This window comes from Colletotrichum higginsianum, chromosome 10 (genome assembly GCF_001672515.1).
Source record: "Colletotrichum higginsianum IMI 349063 chromosome 10, whole genome shotgun sequence".
NCBI lineage: Eukaryota > Fungi > Ascomycota > Sordariomycetes > Glomerellales > Glomerellaceae > Colletotrichum > Colletotrichum higginsianum.
In genome coordinates, this window is record NC_030962.1 from 2,445,077 (window position 1) to 2,470,818 (window position 25,742).

At 56.2% G+C, this 25,742-nt stretch overlaps 9 protein-coding genes across 9 annotated transcripts; 5 read left to right on the forward strand and 4 right to left on the reverse strand.

Annotated features, from left to right (window-relative positions):
- Nucleotides 1-694: 694 nt before the first annotated feature.
- On the forward strand, nt 695-3,176 carry CH63R_14191 (High-affinity methionine permease; the record flags this gene model as incomplete). Its single annotated transcript, XM_018309165.1, has 5 exons — nt 695-881; nt 1,070-1,836; nt 1,910-2,065; nt 2,123-2,164; nt 2,277-3,176. 5 exons carry the CDS (start codon nt 695-697, stop codon nt 3,174-3,176), a joined length of 2,052 nt encoding a protein of 683 aa, XP_018151483.1.
- Nucleotides 3,177-3,370: 194 nt separating this feature from the next.
- Nucleotides 3,371-6,046, reverse strand: CH63R_14192 (Shikimate dehydrogenase substrate binding domain-containing protein; the record flags this gene model as incomplete). Its single annotated transcript, XM_018309166.1, has 1 exon — nt 3,371-6,046. The coding sequence occupies one exon, from the start codon at nt 6,044-6,046 to the stop codon at nt 3,371-3,373; it is 2,676 nt and encodes an 891-aa protein (XP_018151484.1).
- A 1,614-nt stretch (nt 6,047-7,660) lies between these two features.
- Nucleotides 7,661-9,938, forward strand: CH63R_14193 (Quinic acid utilization activator; the record flags this gene model as incomplete). Its single annotated transcript, XM_018309167.1, has 2 exons — nt 7,661-7,675; nt 7,890-9,938. The coding sequence occupies 2 exons, from the start codon at nt 7,661-7,663 to the stop codon at nt 9,936-9,938; spliced, it is 2,064 nt and encodes a 687-aa protein (XP_018151485.1).
- Nucleotides 9,939-11,766: 1,828 nt separating this feature from the next.
- CH63R_14194 (Quinate permease) lies at nt 11,767-13,714 on the forward strand (the record flags this gene model as incomplete). Its single annotated transcript, XM_018309168.1, has 6 exons — nt 11,767-12,479; nt 12,548-12,730; nt 12,809-13,111; nt 13,181-13,195; nt 13,259-13,312; nt 13,369-13,714. 6 exons carry the CDS (start codon nt 11,767-11,769, stop codon nt 13,712-13,714), a joined length of 1,614 nt encoding a protein of 537 aa, XP_018151486.1.
- A 2,118-nt stretch (nt 13,715-15,832) lies between these two features.
- Nucleotides 15,833-16,871, reverse strand: CH63R_14195 (Quinate dehydrogenase; the record flags this gene model as incomplete). The annotated part of the gene is made up of 2 exons (XM_018309169.1): nt 15,833-15,928; nt 16,008-16,871. 2 exons carry the CDS (start codon nt 16,869-16,871, stop codon nt 15,833-15,835), a joined length of 960 nt encoding a protein of 319 aa, XP_018151487.1.
- A 1,522-nt stretch (nt 16,872-18,393) lies between these two features.
- Nucleotides 18,394-19,449, forward strand: CH63R_14196 (3-dehydroshikimate dehydratase; the record flags this gene model as incomplete). The annotated part of the gene is made up of 1 exon (XM_018309170.1): nt 18,394-19,449. The coding sequence occupies one exon, from the start codon at nt 18,394-18,396 to the stop codon at nt 19,447-19,449; it is 1,056 nt and encodes a 351-aa protein (XP_018151488.1).
- Nucleotides 19,450-20,485: 1,036 nt separating this feature from the next.
- CH63R_14197 (inositol monophosphatase) lies at nt 20,486-21,855 on the forward strand (the record flags this gene model as incomplete). The annotated part of the gene is made up of 6 exons (XM_018309171.1): nt 20,486-20,663; nt 20,762-20,813; nt 20,935-21,378; nt 21,437-21,508; nt 21,572-21,697; nt 21,747-21,855. 6 exons carry the CDS (start codon nt 20,486-20,488, stop codon nt 21,853-21,855), a joined length of 981 nt encoding a protein of 326 aa, XP_018151489.1.
- A 117-nt stretch (nt 21,856-21,972) lies between these two features.
- On the reverse strand, nt 21,973-23,131 carry CH63R_14198 (iron-containing alcohol dehydrogenase; the record flags this gene model as incomplete). Its single annotated transcript, XM_018309172.1, has 2 exons — nt 21,973-22,535; nt 22,594-23,131. 2 exons carry the CDS (start codon nt 23,129-23,131, stop codon nt 21,973-21,975), a joined length of 1,101 nt encoding a protein of 366 aa, XP_018151490.1.
- Nucleotides 23,132-23,617: 486 nt separating this feature from the next.
- Nucleotides 23,618-24,973, reverse strand: CH63R_14199 (WD repeat domain-containing protein jip5; the record flags this gene model as incomplete). Its single annotated transcript, XM_018309173.1, has 2 exons — nt 23,618-24,636; nt 24,706-24,973. 2 exons carry the CDS (start codon nt 24,971-24,973, stop codon nt 23,618-23,620), a joined length of 1,287 nt encoding a protein of 428 aa, XP_018151491.1.
- Nucleotides 24,974-25,742: the final 769 nt, after the last annotated feature.

Here is a 25,742-nt window from a genome sequence, read left to right on the forward strand (position 1 = left end):
AAACACCTCGTCTAGTATCTGGACGTCGTCGTACCTGTGACCGGTGAGACCACCAGCTAGCTCATGGCCGGATCGGGGCACAATTTCAACTGCTGCCTGCAGCTACCAACTAACTACATAGAGCTTAGACTCTAGACTTTAGAATCTAGTGCGGTAAGGAGTAACGGATATCCTCGACGCGCAAATAAGATGCCAACCGGCCGGCCGGGCGAGTCTCTGCTGCAGCATCGTTCCAAACCCACCTTCTCGCAAGGCATACTTCCAAGATGAGGCTGTCGACGAGCGAGTGACTTGATCAACCGCCACCTCCTCCCCTCCTCCCCGCTGCCATCCCATAGCCATGCTTTACCCGTCTGAGATCCCTCTGTCCTACGCCTTGGACGCATACCTACTCGTACCATGTTCGCGGTGGGCGCCCCTGTTTTTAAACCGCGCTGACATGTTTGACATGCACGCATTCCGTCACATAGCGGCCAGTCACAGCCCTGCCCGGTAAAGACAGGCTATGCCACCCATACATATTAACCATGAAGCCACCCATCACTGCGCCGGTTTGTATTATGTAGCCTCTTGCGTGTAACAAAATTCACGTCGCTTCTCCTCCTGCGGGGCTCCCGCTATCCTCCAACCTCAAGCCGTCCGTCCACACACCGTCCTCGCCGTCTAGGGGGGCCGGAATCTCCTCGTCACCAAGATGAACGACTTCCCAAACTCGGCGGGCTTCTACCAGGAACCCCGTGCCGCCGATAATGCTTCGGCCCACAGCGATATTGACGTCGTCATTGACGGCATTGGCAACGGTATCGTCACGCATGCGCCCAAAGAGGGCTTCCGCCTGGGCTACTTCGATGTTAGCTGTCTGGTTATCAACCGGATGATTGGTGAGTTTGTCTATGCTTGACTGAAATGGATGCGACGACACAAGGCATCGGTTTATGTAGAGGGCGCCGGTACCTCGGTTTACTCATCTTGCCATCGCTGCACCTAGATGAGAGACGCGGGAAAAGAAAATGGAAAAAGAAAAAGAAGATGGAAGAAAGAAAAATAAGATACTAACCCGCCGGTACAGGCACCGGCATCTTCATGTCTCCCCAGCGAGTGATGCGTGGCACCAAAAGCGTCGGTGCGAGCCTGCTCATATGGGTCGCCGGCATCATCTACTGTCTTTGTGGCACGCACGTATATATCGAGTATGGCCTGAATGTCCCTCGATACATCATCAACGGAGTCGAGAGCTCGGTGCCACGGTCCGGAGGCGATCTCGTATACCTGCAGTACGTCTTCCGCAGGCCGGCCTACCGCAAGAACACGATCCTCTTGTCGACATGCATCTTTGGCATCAGCTTCATCGTTCTCGGCAACATGGCCGGCAACTGCATCCACTTTGCGCTCCGCGTTCTGGAAGCGGCCGGCGTCGAGGAGCCCGAGAACGGCCCGGTCCGCGGCATTGCCCTCGCCGCTGCCACCTTTGCGTGCAGCGTCCATGCCCTCAGCCGTCGGTTCGGCATCCTGCTCAACAACACGTTGGCCATCGTGAAGATTATGATCATGCTGCTGATCATCATCGCCGCCATCGTCGTGGGCGCCGGGGGCTTCCCGGAAACTACAAACGTCATCGGCGCCAACACGTCCCCGAAGAACTCGTTCAAAGACGCGTCCCAAGAAGTCAACGGCTATGCCCAGGCCTTTCTTGCCGTCATCTTCACTTTTTCCGGATTCGAGCAGCCCAACTATGTCCTTGGGGAGATCAGCCGGCCCAGGAAGAAGTTCCCCATTGCCATGGGAACTGGGGTTGGGGTTGTCGTGATGCTATACCTCGCCGTCAATATTTGCTACGTAAGTGGGAAGGGAATACCGTCTTTTTTTTTTCTGACAGGGACGAGAAGTCATTGACACCCCATGGACATAGTTGGTAGTCGTGCCCAGGGACGAACAGATCGAGATCAACGTCGCCCAGCGCTTCTTCGAGCTTACCTTTGGCACCTTGGGCTCAGGCGGCGACACGGGCGTCCGAATTTTCAACGCCTTTCTCGCCATCTCCTCCATGGGCAACATCATTGTCATGGTCAGTCAACCCTTTCAGGTGCTAGGCCAGGTTGATCAAGTGCTAAATATCCCGCAGACATACACAGCTGCCCGAGTAAAGCAGGAGATTGCCAAGGAGGTGAGTTGAAAAAAAAAGATGAAAAAGAACGAAAAGGCCGAAAACAAGGCCTCCGAACGATATTTCTTTACTAGCCCGCCGATGGTGTCAGAAACTAACTTGCGAAAAACAGGGAATCCTACCTTGGCCAAAGTTCTTTGCCCAAAATACAGACATGAGCATCGGCCGCCTGATCCGATGGTTCCAGAAGAAGGGCTGGTTCGTTTCGCTCCACCGCATCCGATGGCTCTCCCCGGAACACCACAGCGAGAGGACGCCTGTCGGTGCTCTGTTCCTCCACTTCGTCAGCTGCGTCATCCTCCTTTTCGCGACGTACGGAATTAGGCCGACCACGGCCTACGTCTTGCTCACATCTCTGAGCGCATACGTGATCAACGCCTTCATAGGCACTTTTCTGGGGTTGGGCATCCTCATCCTGCGATTTCGCGGGCCGCCCAGGACCGTTGCCGAGGACGACGCCTCGACCTACGGACGGGAATCCCAGCCGCTGACCTGGGCCGAAATGACAGGAAAGCGGTTCAGTCCCTTCCTGTCCGTCTTCTGCGCTCTTGTATACATGTGCGGGGGCCTCTACCCGGTCATCACCAACTGGGTGCCCCCAGGTGCGCTGTCTTCCACGGTCGAGCCGTGGTACTTGGTCCCCACCGTCTCATGGGTCATCATCGGCATCGGCATCGCCTGGTTCTACGGGTTCGTCCTTGTCGCACGCTACATCGAGAGGAAAGATCACAGTGTCTTCGTCGTGGAGAAGAAGCCGGAGTTCGAGCCGGCCGAGACCAGCGGTCGAAGCTCCGAGGCCAGCGGCGCCAGCACCGACCTCATCCAGGTGCACGAAACGGTCTATCTGAGCTGGGTCGGCAAGGAGGCGTTACGCTCGAGGCGGCCGGTGTTCGATGACCCCAAGCAGGCTGACGGGAACGTGAGAGAGGTTCCCCTGTCTCCTTATGCGGGCACCGACTTTGCTGCCTTCATGTCGAATCAAGTAACACCAGAAAGGGGCGGCTACCGGTAGTGATGTAAACGTGTCTGGACAATGGAGGGCGAGAGGGGGAAGGGACGAGTTTCACAGAAACCATGAATATGTTATACTCGTTTTATTAGTCGTGCATGCTGTGGTATCTAGGCTAGCAGTCAAAACATGCTTCTCTCATATCATGGATCTTATCTTGTGTCATCATTAAATCGCCACGTAAGCAAACACCAGAATCATGGCTCCTGCTCGACAATGTTATTCAATCGCGGCTGAAGTTTTGCCAGTGCGGAACGGTCCTGTCCGTCGGGATATGCGCGGAAAACCTCCCCACGCATCAGCCTGCGCGGTGCTCGTCTCCCGGTGAAAAGCTCGAACTGAGCGAAGCCCTGTTCAGGCAGCAGATCCAAGCCGTCCATGGTTACCCAGCCTAAATGCGACACCTGCCGTGCTTGGTTCAGGATTGGTGTGTCGAGCGTCTTGTAGCCCAACTCGACGAGACAGCCCCCGGTTGGACTGCTGAGCCATGCCTGGGGCGCCATAAAGTTGGGCGCCGGGACGTCGCCGATGCTGTGCGTTGGGATACAGGATACGATCATGGTCGGTGGCCTGAAATCCTCGGGCCATGGCTCATCCAGTGATCTGATGATGTGAAATCGCGTCTCCACGTCCGAGGTCGCGCTCAAGAGTGGCAGGTCGCGCCGCTTCAGGAGGCGCGTAAAGTGGCTGACCATTTTCTCGGCGTTTGCTACCGTCCGGTTGAATACGACAATGTTCTTGACGCCAAGCTGCAGCATGCTGTACGTCGCAGCGCGAGCCATGCCGCCAGCGCCGATGATGAGGCCGCAGCTCGTCGTTCGGACGGCGTTCGCGGGGGAGAGTCCTCTTCTGATACAGGCCCGGATACCGATCCAGTCCGTATTCTCCCCGTAGAGCGCCCTCACTGGCCCAGCACGATTTCTGCAGTTGAAAAGCTTCTCGTCTTCCGGGATGGTCCCGTCGGGATTCAACCGGCGAACGGGAACAAGTGTGTTGACGGCGCCAATGGCTTGGGCATGGCGACTGAGAGAATGGGTGAGGGTGATGATCTCTACCTTGAAGGGCAGGCCGACACTGGCGCCGGCGAAATAGGGATCCTCTATGAGCTCTTGAAGGCCGTTGAGTGACGGGGTCGAGAATGGCCGGTAGAGATGCGGGATGCCACAGGCCTTGAGAGCGGCGTTGTGCATGGCCGGCGACAGACTGTACGACACGTGGGCACCGACGACGTAGATCTTCATTGGGTCGAAGAGGAATGAGTTGTAGAGCGCCTGCGTGGCTTGAACGGCCGTCAGGCACGGTTGGTTGGGGTTGTACGTCGATGCCATGGGCTCCGGCACGACGCTGGTCAGAACGTGATTCATGGCGGCCGAGTGCCGCCCGCGCGGGCCCGAGTTGTATGCGATGAGGGGGATCCTGTGCCCGGGCGAAGCGTCGACGAGGGCCTTGAGGTGGTTGATGTCGAAGTTGTCCTTGATCGAGGTCACAGGCTTGATGAGACGGACAATATCGCAGCCCAAGCGCCGAGCGCGGTGATAATGCGACATCCAGAAGGGGTCTCCCCAGGAAGGGGAGTCGGCAGCGGGTGTCAAGTGGCCGATGATCTTGGAGCGCCTCTTCATTGAGATTATGTGCAACAGCTGATAGTCATTGAGACGAAGGTCAACGGTCAGGTACTCGGGCGAGAGTCGCAGACCGTGCAGGATGTAGTCCATGTAGACGGACTCTGAAGACTCCGGGAGGACAACGTGGTACATCAGAGGGATGACGGTGCTCCTTCGTATTGACCCGATCATTCTCGCAATGTCTGCCGCTCTCTCGGACTCGAGGGATGTTGCGCCGGCAATGCCGTCGACGACGATCTCGATGGCGTCGGCGCCGGTCTCCAGCTCCTCGACGGCAAGCTCGTTGTCGAGCAAGCTAGAGAGGGAAACGGAGATGGCGTAGGTGAAGCGTCGGTCTTCGGTGGGTATGGAGGCCAGCGGGAAGGCCGACTCGATAAAAGGGATGGAGCCCTTGGGCATGATGAGGCTGAGGAACTTCAGGAAGTGCCTCTCGGCGCGCTTCAGGGTCAGATACGGGGCGGGCGGCTTCTGGCCTCCAGCCTGGGCCTCGATCCTCGCGGCGTCCGTTTCTACCCAAGGATCTGCAGTCTCGGAGACGTTGAAGAACTCGAGGTTGCTGCAGGTGCGGAAGATGGTGCTGCTCGCGGCCAGCAGATTCCTCGCCTTCTCTTCATCTTCGATCTTGAGGTGTTCCTGGATGGCCTTGACGTCCCGTACGATGTGAATGACGGGATGGGTGCGACAGAAGTCTCTCAAGAGAGTCTGAACGCCGCGTTCCATCCAGCTGCAGACGATCAGAGTGTTCCTAGAGCTCTGTTCGAGCAGGTCTCGAAGCACATCGGCCTGGCGGCGGTGGCATTCGACAGAGCCATGTGCCCTCTTGTAGGCGAAGCTCGACAGGCCTGTGACTTGTTGGAAGGCCTTTTCGCAGTCGACGGCCCTCCGCTCCATGGCTGTCGAGGCAATGATGGCAAGCGTAGACTTTCCAGCTCCGCGGATGCCGGCGAGGACAATGGAAGCATCGGCAGGGAAGGGCGGGACTTCGCCAGGTAGGTGCGATATTGGAGTCGCTGGTCTCGTCACTGGCGTTCCTGGTCTCGAGCACGCAGCGATGGAGTATCTACTGCTGCTGCTGGTCCTGGGGCTCTGGGGCCGGCTTGGAGATGCCGAATGGACATTGCGAGCGTCGAGGCGAACCAGCTTTGCGGGATTCTCGAGGTGGTGGTTGTGGTGGTTTTGGTTGTGGCGATCCTCGTCATCGTTCATGGCGGTGGCCATATAGGACCGCTTCACGCCCGCCGTCGCCATGGCTCACCTCCTCGACCTGGCTGGCTCGTCGACCTGACCTGAGCAGTCGCAGGCGGGTTGCAGACGAAGAAGACCAGGGGATGGAAGCGCATGCGCCGGTGCCAAAGTTGAGAGAGGCAGAGAGGGTTGGGAGGGAGAGAGTGAGACAGCGAGCGCACGCCGCTTGGTTGTGGTGTTTGCCGCCCAACTGTGTTTCGTGTGCAAAGGCAGCCGTGGGTACCGTTTAACAAGGACAAGCAACAGTCAGTCGGTCAGTCGACATCGAATCGTGCGGTCCAGTCAGACTACCCAAGTACAGAGACGGCAAAATGAACAGGTCAGGGTGGTAAAGGAACATGGAAGCCGTTCCCCAGTCCCAGTGCCGTCGCCTGCTGAGGTGCGTGCCGAATTCGTGCCCCTCTTTCTCGCGCCGTGTCTCCTCTCCCTTGGTTGGCGCTAGGGCCGGGTACTCTGGTGAATGTTTATCCTTGGAGCTTCAGTTAGTAGGCTACTTGACCTATGGAGAGGGAAGAGGGAAGATGGGAAGGAAAGTGAAGTGCTTTAGCAGCATCTGGCATGCACTTGATTCTTCCGAGAAAAAGACTAGTAGAAAACAATGAGATCAGCCGGGGGAATGTACATGCTTCCCTTGGATATGTAGGATAACCAGCCGTCTGAGTTGTAGCAGCTATTGCCAGTTGAATTGGATGTTTGCTTGCCTCCCCTACCTGCCTACCTAGGTAGGTAACCTAGGCACCTACCTCCAGATAGTAGAGGTCTCTTGCGGCTGGAAGCAGACACGATTTTAGTAGGCATTATAGGTACCTGCCTACCTACCTTAGGGAAGGGAGGAAACCATCATTCCTAGCAAGGTATCTCACTAACACCCCGCATGCCGAGTTGCCCGTACTTTCCCCAAAACAACCAATTAAGGCTGGTGAAATGCCAGCTGACCCCGACGTCTACTCTACCTACTGACTGACTGCCCGATAACCTTGAGGCCGTGGCCATCCGACAGTGAGGGTTACCCCAGGATTTCCCCACCTCCATCCATTCATTCAGTGCAAAGCGAGAAAGAGGGACAAAGAGAGAGGGAGCGAGACACCCGAGACAGAGAGACTTGGAGAAGCAAAGACGTCAACCCCATCATCGACTGTTGCGGCTTGCCGACGCTGTCATCATACCTTGTCTTGCCGTCCTGTCCCCAACAACACCCCTGGTTACAGCCGATTCAAACCACCACCCGCAGCGCGCCCTATCACATCACCCTCATCGCCCTCGTCGCCCTCTTGCCCACTTCGCCCTCTCCGCTTCGCACAGCTCTCGTCGACGTCTTCGCGCCCTCTCTTGCACACGCCCTCATGCAGTCTTCAACGGCGTGAGCCATTGGAGCCGCCCTGCCGCCCGAGGCAACGAACGACTGAAGAATGCCCTCCAAGAGGAAGGCCCACGATGCCGAACACAGTACCGCCCCGGCTGCTGTGCCAAAGCGACAGCGCGTGTCTCGAGCGTGCGACCAATGCAGAAGGCAAGCAAAGCAATTTTGAGGAACGCTCGTTCTTGCGTTCTTTTGTTGTTGTCGTTATAGTTCTTGATTGATTCCTCGCCTCGGCATCCTTTTATTGGACATGCCTCATGTTCAAGATCCCTGTACTGTACTGTACTGTTCTGTCTAGTGCTGAGAGCCTCGGGATGGCCGCCTGTCTCTATGCCGACTGCGCTTTGCTCTCTTCACTGCGACACTGCGGCCATCTCTACGGCCCATACGCCTGATCCGACATGTGCTGACTGAACATGCAGTGCCCGAGAGAAATGCGACGGTGTCCAGCCTCAATGCTTCTCCTGCGTGACCTTGTCGCGCCAGTGCACCTACAACGTCGCCCCGAAGAAGCGCGGCGTCCAGACCGGCCTGATCCGAACCCTGGAGCTCGCCCTTGTCTGGCTGTTTGACCAGGTTCCCGGAACAGAAGACAAGCTGGCCGCTCTGCTGGCTCAAGAAGGCGGGAGCGGACAGTCTCTCTTGCTGGATAAGGACAGCGACGCCGGTAATCGCCTTCACAAGAGGTGGAGGAGGTGTCGAGTTCACAAAGACATTGACCGACTCCTCTCCGGCAAAGACGGCGTAAGTCCACGCCAGGACACATCTGGCGACGACTCGGACGCAGATGCCGACGCCCGCAACAAGCGCAACGGCGACACTCCCCCAGACGGCACCGAACCCTCTCCTCAACCGACCGCCACCGATCCGAAATCAGAAGCCACTCCAACGGAACCTGCCCCAAGGCACCGTCATGCATCGACATCTCGGCGAAGGTTCAAGCTGCCAAGAAACTTTCCTCGGTTACTCTCAGTGTATTACTCCTATACCCACAGCTGGATTCCAATATTGAACCCAAAGGAATCGCTCGACAGCACGGCGGCTTCCTATCCACCCGACGGTTTCGATATTGACCCAGAAGACTCCAGCACCAGCGCGGCACACGCTGAACTCTGGTGTGCTCTTGCTGTTGGGGCTTTCCAGGATGCAACTTCGTCATATAGTTCAGGGGGGCCCGAACCTCCGGACCGGCCCAGCCTGATACTAGCAGCTGCGCGCAGCCTTATACCGGTCGAGACTGAGATGGCTCTGGGCCACGTGAAGGCCCTACTTGTATTGTCATTAGTCAAGTTGGGCCAGGACAATGCCGGAGCAGCCTCTCTACTCATAGGTCTGGCCGTCCGAGGCGGCATGGCCTTGACGGACAGACAAGCCCGAGACAGGCACCGTGACTCCTTTTCGGGCCACTCGACATCTTCGACGGATGATTCATATTCCAACTCTCTGGACCGTGTCCTGAAAACCTGCCTCATGCTCGATACCATAGTATCTCTGAGGCTTGGCCAAACACCTCACATGAGAACAAACGATATGAAGGAGAAGACTACAGAAGAGACGGGACCCGAGGAATGGGCTCCGTGGGTGCCCCGGGCTGGATTCGGAACCGGGAATGCCGAGGGCGCCGCCCAGCCCGTGCAGTCCTTGAGTTCGTTCAATCAGCTCTACCAGTTCTTCCGCACTCTGAATCAGGCCGTTGAGTCGGGGAGTGCAGGTCCCAAGATCGGCGCCGCGAATCTTGTTCAAGCACTCGATCCCCGTTTCTCGTTTTGCAATTCTGTAGTCTTCGGAGCCTCGACGATACCCATACTGCCCTCGGCCTTTCTGATACAGGCCACCTTCCTTAGTGCAACGCTGACTCTGATGGCCGATGCTCGGGTCTCTCTGATATGGAGCCTGATGGAGGTCCTGGAGAGCTCCATCTCTTACTTTGGCGCAGCCGGCGTCTCGCCGCTCCTCGTCACCTATATGAGCATTGCTAGCACTAAAACCTGCGTCCGCGCTCTCCGGGACGATGACAAGACCCGGTGGAACTCGCTGATGGTAGATCTCATGTCAGTTTGGCAAGATCGGACGTCAAATAGGGAACATTCCCCCTTGGACGCGGAACAGAGCGATCAAACGCCAACACGCGTCGAGTCTGCAACCCCGCAGCTTGCCCGGCAGGCGGCTTCTGTTCGACGAAACTCCCAATACCCGTTTCCTATGAACCCGAACTCTTACCACCCCAACAGCAGCGGCTTTCTACAGACGGCCTCTTCCGCTAGTCCTTCGACGGCGAGAACGATGCCCTTCACTCCCGGGAGCCAGTTGGATACGTTCCCTTCGGGCTTCATGGGGCACCTGCCCTCCGCCCAGGCATCCTACCTGATGGGACAAGGGGCTCACGGCGTTGATTACGATGCCATCATGGATGAACTCGCTTCCATCGACTGCACGGATAGCATGGAGAGCGACCCGCAGTTTATGGCCAATCTCGGCTTCGCTCCAGGATCAGACTTAACTGACATGCTCCGAGGGGAGTATGGTGGGATGTGAGAAGTATAATGTATTATGACCTTTACTAGTCGACAATGAACATCGATTCCCTACACTAAAGAAGCCGTCTGAATTGAAATGTCATTCGGAATTGTCCCCGTTATCGAGCAGACCAACCCTAGCGAATCGACCCTTGTTGTCGAAGAAGAGTGTTCATCCGTAGTGCCAAGGACAATGATTTGAAAAGGTTGGGTAGGCTAACTGTTCTCGTCTCCTGTTCCTGGTTGCTTCTGCAAGCCCATCTCTCTTGCTCCTGACAAGACTCCTTTGCCGAGAAGCGGATGGAGTTTGATATCGAATAGCTTTCGGTTTTTGGGAGCTAACTCCGGTAGAACCAAGAGGAAGAGGCGGAGTCGGAATTATAATCATCAGACGCGCAGGCCGCAGAGCACCGGACGAAAGCATGGCATCTCGGTCTAAAACATCCCTCCCTTAGTGCCATCATCTAATTATGCTGACGCAAGAAGCCTCACTCGACCTCATCATGTGGTGACTTGGACCCGATTGCCTGCTATCGCCGAACAGCGAACCCCGCCGTTATGGCTGGAAGGGCTTCCGCGCAGAGGCTGACGATAAAGCCTATGCAGGCTAGAACATTACTTGGGATTCGTATGCGTTGGGCAATCCGAGCAACTATTGGTTACCCCCTTTCCCCATGGTGACCACCACAAAGTGGACTCGAGACTGAACACGGCCAGCACTGGGCAAGAACATTTATCATCGGCATCACGACAAGTTGGAGATGTTCTATCTATACGAGTTCCATCCAATGACTGTGCCCTTTGGAAAATCTTCACGTGGTGCTTTGTAGGCATCTGGCAGGTCTTGTATGGAGGGCGGTGCAGTGGCTTGCTTGGCTAGCCTTCTCTGACCGGATATACTCAACTCCAGTGTTCCCAAAGCCAAGCAGCCAATCCTCCTGGCCTTTTTTTCATCTCGACAGGTTGGCAGCTTGCCCCTCGTAAGCCAAGCATGCCCCCCCCCCCTTCTCCCCCCGGCATATTGATCGACTTGGATGGGCAGAGAAAGTCGGGGAACCATTCATTCACAGGCATTGTTGTCATTCTGTTTGGTTGGGATGCCACAAGTTGGCAAACACTCCCCCCCATGTTCCACGTGCAATGCGTTTGTGATTACGGATACAGCTGAATGCCAAATACGCCAGCGCCGAGAGGATAAACATTCAACCACCTGCCCCGGTCTGGACAAGGGTTCTCCGGAATTTGGGGGTCTAAAACATCGGATCTAGCCCGGAATGAGACAGGTCACCGTCAATCAGTGCGGAGAAGGATATGTCTGCCGGGCCCCACGCGCTATGGGGACGAGTCAGTCACAGGATGCAGAATTTGCTCCGGTTCGGAGACGGCGCAGGACGGCAGGCTTAGCTCAAGGGAGAAGCGTTCACCCCAGAGAGTCAACATCCAATGCGCGCGTGTGTGAGTGTTGTTTGTACCGGCGTCGTGTACTCTACCCCAGATCCCATTCGTCCAGTCGTTCGAACACTCCCTCCCCTTTGTGCGTGGGATGGATGACCAAACTCCGCAAAATTCCCAATCCCCCAGACTTTACCCCAGACGCACCGATACGCCACTTGTCAGTTCCTTTACCAACTCGGGGACTGGAGCGTGAGCTCTGACACATCCATATAACAACGGCAACCCCTGGACGTTCAAGTTTTGATTTCCGTCTCCCCCCTTAAGACTTCTTCTTCAACCCCCAGCTTTTGCCTTGGAGTTCAGAGTTCAGAGTTCAGACCGTTACAACACGCACCGAATCGGGTCAAACCTTGACGAACTCAGATAGACAACTTCGACGACATCAAACCAACATGGCTCTCCTCGCACTCGTCGAGGACCGCCCGACGCCCAAGGCGGTGTACAACTGGCGCGTCTACTTCTGCGCAATCATCGCGTCCTTTGCCAGTTGCACCATTGGCTACGACTCTGCCTTCATCGGAACCACGCTGGCTTTGGAATCCTTCACCACCGAGTTCCAGTTCGAGACCTACAGCAAGGATGGCTTGGCTCTCCTCAAGTCCAACATCGTCTCCGTCTACCAGGCCGGCGCCTTCTTCGGAAGTCTGTTCGCCTATGTCAGCAGTTACTTCCTTGGCCGCAAGAAGAGTTTGATGGTTTTCACCCTCATCTTCCTTCTGGGCGCCGGTATGATGCTTGGTGCCAACCGCGAGCGTGGCCTCGGCCTCATCCTCGGTGGCAGAGTCCTCGCGGGCATCGGTGTGGGTGGCTGCTCCAACATGACCCCCATCTACATCTCCGAGCTTTCGCCCCCGGCCGTCCGTGGACGTCTTGTCGGAATCTACGAGCTGGGCTGGCAGATTGGCGGCCTCGTCGGCTTCTGGATCAACTACGGTGTTGACTCTACCATGGAGCCCAGCCACTCTCAGTGGCTGATTCCCTTCGCCGTCCAGCTGATCCCTGCCGGCCTGCTGTTGATCGGAGCCCTCTTCATTCCCGAGTCCCCCCGTTGGCTCTTCTCCAAGGACAGGAGAGAGGAGGGACTGAAGGCACTTTGCTGGATGAGGTATGTGTCAATAGTATCCCCCAAAGGCCGTAGGCGAATCACCATACTGACACTACAACCTTTCGCAGAAACCTGTCTCCTGATGACAAGTACATTGTTGAGGAGATGAGCTACGTTGACGCTGAGCTCGAGCGATACCGCACCGAAGTCGGTGCTGGTTTCTGGAAGCCCTTCGCATCGCTCAAGGACCGCAAGGTCCAGTGGCGCTTCTTCCTTGGCGGCATGCTCTTCTTGTGGCAAAACGGCTCTGGGTAAGCAGTCCCTGAACACCCGTCCGCTCAACAGTGGCGTCTCTGGGCATCATTGTCGCTAACCCTGCGCTTTGCCAGTATCAACGCCATCAACTACTACAGCCCGACCGTCTTCAGGAGCATCGGCATCACTGGCACCAACACCAGCTTCCTCACAACGGGCATCTTTGGCGTTGTCAAGACTGTTGTCACATTTGTCTGGCTGCTCTGGCTTATCGACCACCTTGGCCGCCGCAACCTCCTGATGATCGGCGCCATTGGCGGTTCCCTTTGCATGTGGTACATTGGCGGTTACCTCGCCCTTAACCCGGCCTCTGGCAACACTGGCGGTCTTTCCGGCGGCGGAATCTCTGCCATGGTTTTCTTCTACCTCTGGACAGTGTAAGTTGTCTCCTCACGTTTTAGCAAGAGAAATGGGGAAAACAAATTAGCTAACATGACCCCCACCAGGTTTTACACTCCTTCGTATGACAGCCCCTGAGTCGCACGATGAGGATGATTGCATCTTGTGCTAACACTGAGTTTTAGATGGAACGGTACCCCTTGGGTCATCAACTCCGAGATGTTTGACCAGAACACCAGGTAAGTCGCAATCGAGGCGACAGGGTGGGCGTATAATCACTGACATCTGTTCTCAGATCGCTCGGCCAAGCAAGTGCGGCTGCCAACAATTGGTTCTGGAACTTCATCATCTCTCGTTTCACCCCGCAGATGTTCAACGCCTGGGACTACGGAGTCTACTTCTTCTTCGCATCCCTCATGATTTGTTCGGCCATCTTCATCTTCTTCCTCGTGCCTGAGACGAAGTCCGTGCCTTTGGAGACGATGGACCGTCTGTTCGAGATAAAGCCTGTGTGGAGAGCAAACAAGACCATCATGGCGGAGCTGGCAGAAGAGCAGAGCTTCAGGTTCTCTGACGATGGACTCGGCGAGAAGTCTGATGACGCGGAAATCAACCAGGTAGAGAGGAAGGAGAGCGCTTGACGAACGGGTTCACGGTTTACTAATACGAATTGAAGGACGTTTGAATGGGTAGAGAGAGCAATTAGGTGTACATTCCAAGATTCCAATCTTAAGGAATTCACATGCTTCAATCCCGAACCGATTCATCGAGTGATAAAAGAAACCGCTTTATCACAACCCGAGAAAAGAGATGATTAAATGCAAGCACAAACACAAGCACAAGCCGGGCTGCATAAAACAGTGTGGAGAAAGATACCAAAAGAGAAGAGTGAAGGCAAAGAGAAGACCAGAGAGAGTGTGTCAGCCGAGCGAGGGTCAGCGGAGGTGCTTCATGCATGGTCACAGTAAGTAGTTAGTACCAAGCGAGGTACAGAGTACCTGGTGTTTGTTGAGAGCCTCCCACGCCAGAACATGTGCCCGCCCCGGCGGCCCCTTGACAACACTTGACAACACCCACGTAGGCGTCAAAGATTCTGATCCTGTGGAGTGAAGACAAGGTTGTGTCGAGGCAGTAGGCTTAGAAAATCACATTATGTTAAGTCAAGTCAGGCCGGGCCAGCTTGTGTAGAAGAGCACAGCTTGAAGGAATCGTGTGACCGACCACCCATGAACTCCTCAGGAATACAAGGATAATTCGTAAGCATTGCAAAGAAGCAAGGCATCTCCTAGAGTCCGAGATGGGACTTCCTTCCAAGGTCCAATATCGCAGTGCTCCCAGGGGGTCGTGCTGTGCCTAGCATGTGCTTCGTACACCCACCCCTGCTGGATAAATGTTCTTACGATATGAGGTTTGGTCTTCTGGCTCAATGAGCGTTTGCTTTTTCAAGATTACCTTGCCCCGTTCAATGCTAGCACCTCCGGTTCCATCGTCTGAAGATGGCGGGCCGCCTCACGAACCACTTGGGTGCCAACCCATGCTGGCTGGCCCCGTGGCCCCTAGCACAATTCCTGGAAATTCTCATGCATCTTTCACGCATACCACGGCGATCTTTGGGCTTGGTGGCAAAAAACGCAGGGGAGGTATGAGCGTACTGGCCTTCAGGCAGTCCTTACGGATGCTTGTTATATTTATGAAAAGATTGTGTACATGGTGACTGGAAGACAACAGCTTCTATGCTATGCAAACCCTGGACACACCTCAGCTTGAATGGTGTTAACCCCTTTTTGATTTGATTATACTGCGTCCATCTTTTGCCTCCAGTCGACTCTCCGTTAGCAGAGAGGTTGAATCGACGAGAAACAAAAACTTGTACGCCAGCTTCATGGAGGATGAAGGGAACAGAATAATGACCAAGTGATGAGATGAATGTATCTCCAAGGCCAATGCCAGCCTCCTCCGTCTATCATCCAACGAATCAAGTAAAAGAACGTTATTTTTATTCCTTTTATGAACGACGGGCAAGACAATCAGATGCCCCGGTACGTTGGTGACATCCTAACATAGCAGAACCCAACGACATGAAAATACGTCAGCATCTCAAGCCTCAATAACTGTAGCGTAGTTTCACGAGCAGAGAGAGGTTGATAGGGACAAAGAATGGAAGCTTTGAGGGCACCATGGTACCAGAGGCCTCCCGAAGAAATTGAGGGCAAACCAGTCTTAGGAGGACCAGTGCAGAACCAGTGTACATACCCGAAACAACATCTTGTCAGGTTCTAACTGGCTACATAGAGGGGCACCCTCGAATAAACTGGAGGAAAGGATGCCAGAGTTGTATTTAGTGACCCGAAAATACCCATACTCTGTTGGTCTTTTCACTCTGCACCACAGCCCCTGATATGTTGGGATGTGACCGGGGAGTCAAACATGGGACATCGGACCATCCCCTTTGAATCCATCAATTTATCGTTGATGCTGTCGACCATGCTTCAGTTTAATGACGAGTTGAGTGATGAGTTGAACGATAGAAAGCATGCGAGCGTCAAACTTGTTGATATGCATCGTATTGGGAAACTCACTTGGGGTTGGGGAAGTGAAAGTTTACTCGGGACTATTCGAACACCAAGCCTCACCGACCAAGCGAAACGCCTCCGAGTCACATTATCTGATCAGTACAATGAGTGACTCCCATAATAAGAAATTCGTTAAAACAGTCGCTGAGAATGTAGCTATGCAAAGTCATACACAGTTCGTTAAGTCTACAGTTTTGAGTGCTGCGACAGCTTCGCCGCAATCACTTCCTTCACCTGCTGCACGGGCAACTGATCGACTTCTCTGCCGGTCCAGTAACGGTCCTGCATTGTCTGTTAGATATCATACGCACTGAGGAAGGGTGGGGGGGTTCGATCGCGTCTCGCGCTTCTGTCTGCTTACCTGTTCCAGACCTTGGTAGATCATGGCCTCGGTGCCCAAGATGACTTGCCAGCCAGCATCCTCTGCCAGGGCGGCGATTTCCGTGTAGGGCGTGGGGTTGTAGCACATCTCCAAGATGGCGCCCTTGGCAGCCTTGTTCAGGAACTCGACGATGACCTCGCGCGCCACGATCTCCTCCGGGGTCTTGGGAGGGAAGTCGGGCACGCACGCGACGATGGCGCCGGGGGCGTCGAGCTCCCGGGCTTCCTCGACGGTGGAGACGTGGTGCATCCTGTCGCCGTACCCGCGCGCGGAGCACTCGGCGATGACGGCGTCGACCTCGCTCTTGTCGCGGTTGACGAGGTAGATGTCCGTCGCCTTCATCCACTTGCGCAGGGCGTAGACGGCGCTGCGTGCGGCGCCTCCGCCGCCGATGACCAGGGCCGGCCTGTTGTGGTAGACGGCGTCCGGGTCGGCAACGTTCTGGACAAACGACTCACGGACGCCAATGACGTCCGTGTTGGTGCCGCAGTATATCCTCTTGCCGTCGCGTTCTCTGACGAAGAGGGTGTTGCAGGCGCCGACGTCGCGGCACTCGTCCGTCAGCTCGTCGAGGTGCGGGATGATGGCGACCTTGTTGGGCATGGTCACGGAGCTGCCGTAGAACTTGGGGTGCTTGATGAGTTCCAGGAACAGCGGCATGTCGGCCGAGTCGAGCCTCATCTGCTCCCATTTCAGGCCAATGCCCTCGTAGATGGTGCTGTGCAGGAGTGGTGACAGGGAATGTGTGATTTTCTGGCCAAACAGGTATCCATGGCGGTCGAGCTGCTCGATCTTGACGGCAATGTGGTCGTCCACTTGCTGGACGGCAGATGCACTGGCCATGGCGGGTGTCTGAAGTCTTTTTGGGGAGGGGGGCCGGAGGTAGGTTTCAACACCGTCAGTTGGTAGACTTTTTTCTTTTCTTTTTTTTCTTGTCTCTGGTTGGTTGCTCCAAGGGGTATCTGCAGGAGCTCTGTGCAAGCAATCGAAGAATGGTTGATGAGATGGCGTATGTACAGTAGTATAACGCACAATACAACGATATGTTGTGAAGGTGAAATTGCAGCAGAGCAAATTGAGAAATAGACGATTGAGTGAGTGAGTAAGTGAGTAAGTAAGTGGCTCTTTGGACCAAGAGCGGTGGCCAAGTTGCTAGTAATAACAGAAACGGGGAAAATGTCTCTGCAGAGGCCACTTTTCACTCTTCGCTCTTATCCCCTTTTGTTTTTTGAACTGAGTATTGTTACTCCCTCCTCAGCTTTCCGTCTCCCCAGCCCGGAACCCCTCGGACCCAATAATGTTTGATTCATTTGTTCTTGCGGAACACGGGGAAAAGTCCGGGGCTTAGGGGATCGTCTTCGCCAGATCGGTTAGAAACCGCATCAGGACTTTTCCCATCGGCAACTCAAAGTGCAGCAGCCAGCAGCACATGGTCCGAAAAAGGGGGGGAGGGGGGAAACCCTCCGGCAAAGAACTCTCCAGCATGGCGGCCAGTGAGAAGTGCCGGATAGTCTGGACTTGGGAATGGCGGGCTTACGACACACAGAAACGCTAACCCCTGCTGCTTGTTCGCTTGGGGGGATTTGGCCATCCCACACACCCGAGGGCCAAGCCTGGAGAATGTTTACCCCCGGAGAAGCATTCTTCCAGAAACCAACTGCGTTCGCCTGTGAGGCTAACGTCACCACCAGGCGGCCAAGCCAACAACCATCAACCACTGGCTTTGGTGATGCGCATCGCACACACATCCCCCATCACTACACACCACACACACTCAAACAACGGCACAGAGGCGTGCGGAAGAGCGTCATCCAGGCTAGCTGTCCGGTTACCTTCGGCCGCCCCAGAATCCCCAGATTAACATGCTTGCCATGATGGGCGTCGGTGGCGGCGGGTGAATGCTTTGCTCCCCCGTGCCCCCCCCCCCCCCTTTCAAGAGGCGTCCGGTGCAACCCGCTGTTGGGATGGCGGCATAGAATTCAATATCCAATGGGCAAGCTGCATCTGCCTCTATCATCTGTAACAGAGTCGTTACATGGGTCCGATATGACCTTTCTGCGAGATGCCGGAACCACAATGCTGCAAACAATCTTCCAGGCCCCCTCCCCCCCGTTGCCGAGGGCAGATGTAAGTAAGTGTACGGCCAAACGTCCGCCTCCCTCGTTGATCTCGAATATCTCTTCATCTGGTTCTTCTCACTATCTAAAACCGCCTCCCGCTTTTACCAATATCACAACCATCAACCATCGTCACGCAATAGAGTCCCGCAAACAACTACATATCGCCTTGCTGCCGTCTTTGTGCTCGATAGATACGATACCCCTTTTGTTTTTCTTCGTTGACAGTCCACCACATCTTATCCATCATGCCGTCCCGTTTAGCCATCAGCACCATGTCGCTCGGGCGATGCTGGGCTGGCCACAGCTTTGAACACAAGATGGACATGGCGGCCAAGTATGGCTACCAAGGCATCGAGCTCTGGCACGAAGACATGATGGACGTCGCTGAGCAGTTGCCGGGCGGCGCTGCCCTGCTTGAGAACCAGCTCGCCGCTGCCGGTATTGTCAAGAGGATGTGTGACGCTCGCAACATCGAGATCCTCTGCCTCCAACCCTTTCAGCATTTCGAAGGTCTCGTCGACCGTGAACAACACGCCCGCCGCGTCGAAGAGCTGCGTGTTTGGATCCAGCTCGCCCACGTCCTCGGCACAGATCTGATCCAGATCCCCAGCAACGTCTTGCCGGCAGAGCAGGTCTCTGAGGATCTCGACCTTCACGTCGCCGACCTGGCCGAGGTAGCAGACATTGGCGCCGCTTCCAGCCCTCCCATCCGGTTCTCGTACGAGTCTCTCTCGTGGGGGACGAGAGTCGACGTCTGGGAGCGCTGCTGGGAGGTCATCCAACGGGTCGACCGGCCCAACTTTGGCATGTGCCTCGACACGTTCAACATCGCCGGCCGCATCTTCGCCGACCCTACGGCGGCATCCGGAAAGGTGCCGAACGCCGAGCAGGCCGTCAAGGAGTCCATTCAGCGGTTGCTATCCACGGTCGATGTCTCCAAGATCATCTACGTGCAGGTCGTCGACGCGGAGCGCCTCGCCGAGCCCATCTGCGAGACACACCCCTACTACAACCCGGAACAGCCATCACGCATGTCGTGGTCCAGAAATTGCCGCCTCTTCTACGGCGAGTACTCGAGGGGGGCATACCTTCCCGTCCGGGAGATTTGCGCCGCCATCTTCCAGGGTCTTGGTTTCGAAGGCTGGGTCAGCTTCGAGCTTTTCAACAGGAGGATGTCCGAGGAGGACCACGATGTCCCCGAGGAGCTGGCGAGGAGAGGTGCTGTAGCCTGGGCGAAGCTCGTCAGAGACATGAAGTTGAGAGTGGACGAGTCTTCCACAACGGCGACGGCGTCACTATAGTCGGTGCCCCTTGCAGCGGCTTGCGTGGAACGGCGAATTGATTTACAACAGCGACTGTATAAGTATTAACATCTTTTGAGCAATCAATTAAACCCTCTTCCAAACATCACGACCTTCTTGAACTTTTAAGTGTCTCGCAGCGAGTCTGAGAGCTGCCGAGTAACGTTCGTCACCGAGAGTAGTTGGTTGATCCGCAGACCTGGGCTGGGGTTCACGGGTGCCTAAGAGGTCCGCTCAGGATGAGACGGAGACTCTTGACGAAGAGGATTCGAGAGACATTTTTGGCGGCTGATGGCTGAGATGACTATGAAAAAAATGATTCAACTGCAATAATTCCTGAACGTAAAACGGATGAGACCGTCGTGATTCACAACCCTCAATGACCACATCAGTGGATGAGTCCTGTTGCAAGCTGAGAGACCGAACACAGCCACTGTTGAAGCCTTTTCCAGAGTCATTTTGCCTAGTAGAGATGGTCTCCCGCGTGGATAGTGTTCCTCGGCAACTCTTGATTCCAGAAGTGCCAACCTTCAAGAGATTCAGGCTCCAAGTTCAACTTCCAAGCTCCAAGCTCCAAGCCCCGAGATTTAGGCTTCCACCCCCCTAATCGGAGTCCCACGGACCATTACTAAGGGAACCTCTGGCGACACGCCATCGTCCCCAGTGACACACAGTTCTCAGGGCTCCTTGGGGCGGGGAGCTATGCGGGGGTGCCCCGCTGATAGGGGACCGGACGTCGCCCGCAGTGCTTCCGCGGTCGCCATTCTTCGGTTGGCGGCGGCCCAGCCAGCCGTCTAGTCACCCCCGGTTTCCCTGATAAACCAGACTGACTGAACCCGGCCCCGACAACGGACAGGTTCATGCTTTTTCGGTTTCAGTCCTTCTTTCTGGCTCTATTTCCTCTCTCTCCCACTCTCGCGCTCTCTCTCTCTCTCTCTCTCACACACACACACAATAGACAAACATCTTACCTCTTTTTTCCCCAACACCACACTCCAGGAAGGGTTGTGGCAAAGACCGAGAAACTTCAGTCACAATGGCGGAAATCAGCGACGCCGAGCTCCGCGAGATCTACGACTTCGCTGTCCAAGTGGGCAAAGAAGCCGGAGACCTGCTCATGACGGCCGCCAAGTCGAGATGGGCGACCGGACGGCAGCAGCAGGCCTTTACAGAGAAGGACAACTCGGTTGACTTGGTGACCAAGACAGACACAGGTTTGTACCATCCGGGCTTTGGGCTTTGTTTGATCCCCGGTGTTGTGGTTTTCTTCGTGGCTGGCTGGTTTGCTGACCGGCTATGTTCCACATCTCAGAAGTCGAGGCCTTCATCCGCACATCTGTCGCAAACAAGTACCCTAGTCACAAGTACGTCAAACCCCCGCCCTGGCCAACGTGCTTGTGTGCTCGTTGCGCCGCCTCTCCGTCTCCGTCTACAGAATCCAAAGTACACCATATAAACTGTTTCCCCATTTCTGACCTCCTGCAGCTTCCTCGGCGAAGAAACATATTCGGCCGGCGCATCCCGCGACTACCTCGTCGACGACAGGCCGACATGGATCGTCGACCCTCTCGACGGCACCGTCAACTTCACCCATCTCTTCCCCATGTTCTGCGTCTCCATTGGCTTCGCCGTGAAAGGGAAGCCCGTCATCGGCGTCATCAACGCGCCCTTTTTGAACCAGACCTTCTCCTCCTGCAAGGGACACGGCGCGTGGATGAACGAGACACAGAGACTGCCTCTCGTCCTGAGCCCGCTGCCGGCCAATGCGCCGAGCGGATGCGTCTTCTCGTGCGAGTGGGGAAAGGACCGCCGGGACACGCCCGACGGCAACATGCACCGCAAGGTCGAGAGCTTCATGAACATGGCTGCTGAGCGCGGGGGAAGAGGCGGAAAGGGCGGCATGGTGCACGGCATGAGGAGCCTGGGGAGGTAAGTCTCGGACGTCGTCAGGTCCGCATGGGCTCTACTTGCTGACCGCGGCGGACAGTGCCACGTTGGATCTGGCTTACACAGCCATGGGGTCCTTCGATATCTGGTGGGAGGGTGGTTGCTGGGAGTGGTAAGTGAAGCCTGCTTTTGCCTGGAGAGAAAGGGGCCCGGATGCTAATGACGGTGTCGACAGGGACGTCGCTGCAGGATTTGCCATCCTCGAGGAGGCCGGGGGTTTGGTGACGGTGGCGAACCCCCCAGAAGACACGAGCGTCATTCCCGAGGCGAAGCTGGGCGGCAGGCTCTATCTCGCCATCCGGTACGCCGAGTCGCCGAACCGAACCATGAGCATCGCTGACAGCATCCAGGCCCGCGGGACCCACCGACACAGAGACGGCACGCGAAGCGCAAGAGAGAGTTGTGCGGGAGACGTGGAAGCGCGTAAGACACCTGGAATACTCGAGACCCGGAGCGTAGAGCTTGTGTACAGAAGTAGAAGAAATACAAGACGTAGAGGAAGCAAGCCAAAGAATAAGACAAATGAGAAGAATAAGAGGAAACAAAACAAGTTAATGGGGGAAAGCACGCTCCGGTTTAGAGATCAGCTCTAGCTTGCTCTCCAGCCCACGCTCTGCGGATGATTTCGCGGATCTTGGTCTTTTCAAGGGGCCGAGGGTTCCAATACGGAGTTTCCGAAGCGATGTCTGCGACACGATCAATGTCCGCCTCTTGCATCCCAATGTTCTTGAGCCCGACGGGTATCTCCAGAAGGCGGAGCAGCTCGTTGAGGCCAGCCACAATGCCTTCGGCCGAGTCCTCGGTGCTCTGCGCGAGGGCGGAAGACAGCCTGGCCCTGATGTCCCCGGAGAACGACTGCGCGTTGTACGCGATGCTGTGGGGGAGAAAGATGGAATGCGTCTCGGCGTGAGGAAGGCCCAGAGTGCCGCCCGCCGCGTGGGCCAGCTTGTGCTGCAACGCGATCCCTGTCGCCGTCGCCATCATGCCGGCCAGAAAGGCGCCGTAGAGGGCCGACGTGCGCGCCTCGACCGACGAGGGATTGGAGACGATGGCGGGCAAGGCGCCCGACAAGGCCCTGATGGACTCGAGAGCGAAGTGGTCCGTCAGCGGGCTGGCCTGCCGCGAGTACAGCGCCTCAACTGGGGCCTCAATGTCAGCTGTGTGCGATGTCGGTTTCGGATGCCACCACGGACTTACACGAATGCGCCATGGCGTTGATGCCGCTCGGGGCGGCCACTTTGGCGGGCAGGTCCATGGTCAGCTCGACATCGTAGATGACAACCTTGGGCAGTATCCTGGGGTCGGTCGTCGACGTCTTCTTGCCGTCCTTGGTCTCCCCGATGATGGGCGTCATCTCCGAGCCGGAGTATGTCGTCGGGATGGCCACCTGCGGCATCCCGGTGCGAAGCGCAACCGATTTTCCCAGACCGACTGCACTGCCGCCCCCGACCGAGACGAGCACATCCCGATCCTCAGCACGGCGCACGGCAGGGCCGATGATGTCGCTGGGGTTGTGTACTTTAGCCGTGTCGAGGATCTCAACGTCGGTGAATCCTGCCTCGCTCAGGCCGTTCCGAATCCTTCGGGCGAGAGACGCACGCGATGGCGAGCAGATGATGAGCGGCTTCGAGAGGCCCCGGGCCCGAAGCTCGCCACTCAGTTCCTTGACCGTGCCCGGGCCGAAAAAGACCTTGGGCGTGGTGATGCCAAAGACGAACGGATTGATGGTGTCCATCACGGGCAGGTGCAGGATAAGTATCTGTATATATGCGTGTGCGTGCTGGATTTCTCCGAAATGATGTTTACAAAAAAAGAAAAAAAAGAAAAAAAGGACAGAGACAAGAACCGCCGGTCAAGGTGCTTAGTTGTGTCATCGGCGGGGGCGGGGTCCGACCGCTTTTCGGACCCGGCGGCAGCGCCCGGCAGTCAACTAGGCGGTCGGGAAGTGGATGGTGGCGAATGGACTGATTCATCATCAACCACCCTGCATCATAATGTGCATCCCCGATGTCAAGCAGAACGAACGATACGAGTCTCGCACCCGGCCAAGATTCGAGCGCCGCTCCCTGATGAAACCGGAACGCCTAGGCCGTTGAAGGTATCCATGAAGTGAGAGTGAAACTGAGAGACTGTGAGTTGAATCGGTTCCATTCGGCTGGCTCATCCTTTCCTTCAGATGGCCTTCCCCCTGGAGGGTATCATTAGTTTTGCGTACATCTATTTAGTCCAATCCGTCAAACCCAAGGATGCCGTGAGCACCCATGGGGCCAAGCTTCGCCGCCGCCGCGGCTCCCGTGTTCTGGCGCTTGCTCCGTCTCTTTCCGTCGTCGTCGCTATCGCTGTCATCGTCGCTGTCGCTATCTTCCGCGCGACGCTTGCCGGTGGGCTCGTCATCGCTGTCGCTGCCGCTGCCACTGCCGCTGCCATCGTCGCTATCTTCGGCCTCGCCTTGGAGCTCTGACAGCTCCTCCCACACCTTAACCGTCTTGCCGCCGGCTGTGATCAGGCGGTTCTGCGAGTCAAAGGCGACAGAGATGACGCCCTCGACCTCGTCGTGCCGGAGGTTCAGCGACTTGTCGACTTCCCGAGTGACCAAGTCGACGACACGCAGACTACCGTCGCCGAGCCCAATAACCAGCTTCTTTCCCAGTCCCAGTTCTTGAGGCACGAGGGCCATGGTGTCTAGGCTCTCGCCGCCACCCTTGCCACCGTCAACGACGATACGCTCCTGCTGGTCATCCCATGCGCCTCTATCCCAGACCGTGACGATGCCGGAGCCGGATCCTACAGCGACAATGCCATTGTTGCGGTTGTTCTTGGGCCCGAGCCCGGGGACGTAGCACGCGGACAGCAGCTCGTCTTCTTGGTCATCGGACCGAACTAGCACGCCCCTCCGCACGTCGGTGACGGCGAGGGTAGTGCCACCGGTCGAGACCCATTGCTTCGAGAAGCCGGACGTGCTCTCGGCGGAAGGCGGCAGGGGAACGATGGCAGAGATGTAATCGGAGTGAGGGAAGTGGGTTTGCGCGGGCTTCGGCGAGGGGATACCGTCTCGCAGGTCAAAGATGTGCATGGCGCCCGAGTCGCAGGCGATCAAGAGGCTCTGGGGGTTCAGGACGTACATGAGCGTCGGAGCGTCGATCTGCTTGTTCGAGGAGGGGATGACGGCCTTGGAGATGACCTTGCCGGTTTCGGGGGAGAAATGCTTGATCAAGCCATCGGTTCCAGCAGAGTAGAGTGCTGACGGGCCAATTTGGTCAGCTGTGGCAACGTGTGCCGCGGTGGTGTTGCTTTTGGAAGACTACTGACCAGAGCCATCGTGGTTGTAGGCCAAGGCCCTACAGCTGCCCTTGTGCCGCCTCGTGCGCCAGACGCTGTCAATGGCTCCTCGGCCGCTCGATGCGACGCTAGTATCAGCATCGCCGGAAGCATCCGAGGCGTCTTCTACGGGCGGAGGCAGACGAAAGGTCTCGACATGACCGGTCGACAGTCCGACGGTCAGCAGTGGCTCGGTGGGGTGGAGGACCTGGGCAAAGACCTCGGCGGACAGAGGCAGGGTGCAAAGGTTCTCGAACATGGTTTACTGTGTCGATCGTGGGGGATGGTTCCTTTTCACTCTTTGGACAAATGTATAAGGGGGAAAGAAAGGGCGAGCTATGTGTCGGTTCAAGCGGCTGCCCAGAATACGCACAATTGGGCTAACAATTGGGGACAGAAACCGGCCGCAGCCAGAGCGAGAAGCCGGAGGAAATTTTTCAAGGTCAGGAACTCACCGAAAGGTGATTGCCCCACACGAGCTCTCGGTGAACGGTGTGCAAGCACTAGAGCAGGTACGTACCGTGTCTAGGCGGAGTGGATACAAGGAAAGGCCGCGGGCAGGACCCGATTTCGCATGTTTGGCGCCGCACGTAAACGCGGCACAAGAAGCCAGAAACACCCGAGCACCTCGCCGACTGCACGTGTGTATGTTACACGAATGAGTGCAATTGTTCCGTACCTGTACCTGAAGCAAGCGCCTGTTTCTTCCAAAAGTTGATCGCTGTCTCTGCCTAGATCAAACGTCGTGTAAGCTGCAGATGGAGACATTATTTCAGCACATAGACTTGATTGGGGAGGTACTCAACGCACATCTCGCAAGTACCTCGCATTTCTGTCTTTCTCTCTCCCTCACTAGTTCTTTTCCTCGGGATCTTCAGGATACATATGTATCTCATGTTCACATGATGAGCCTCATCATCACTACTAATGTCATGCATCCTTGAGAGCATCTAGAATATATACGAGCTGCGACTACGTACCTACCTCCCTACCTTAGCTGTAAATAGGTATTTACACGTACCTAGGTA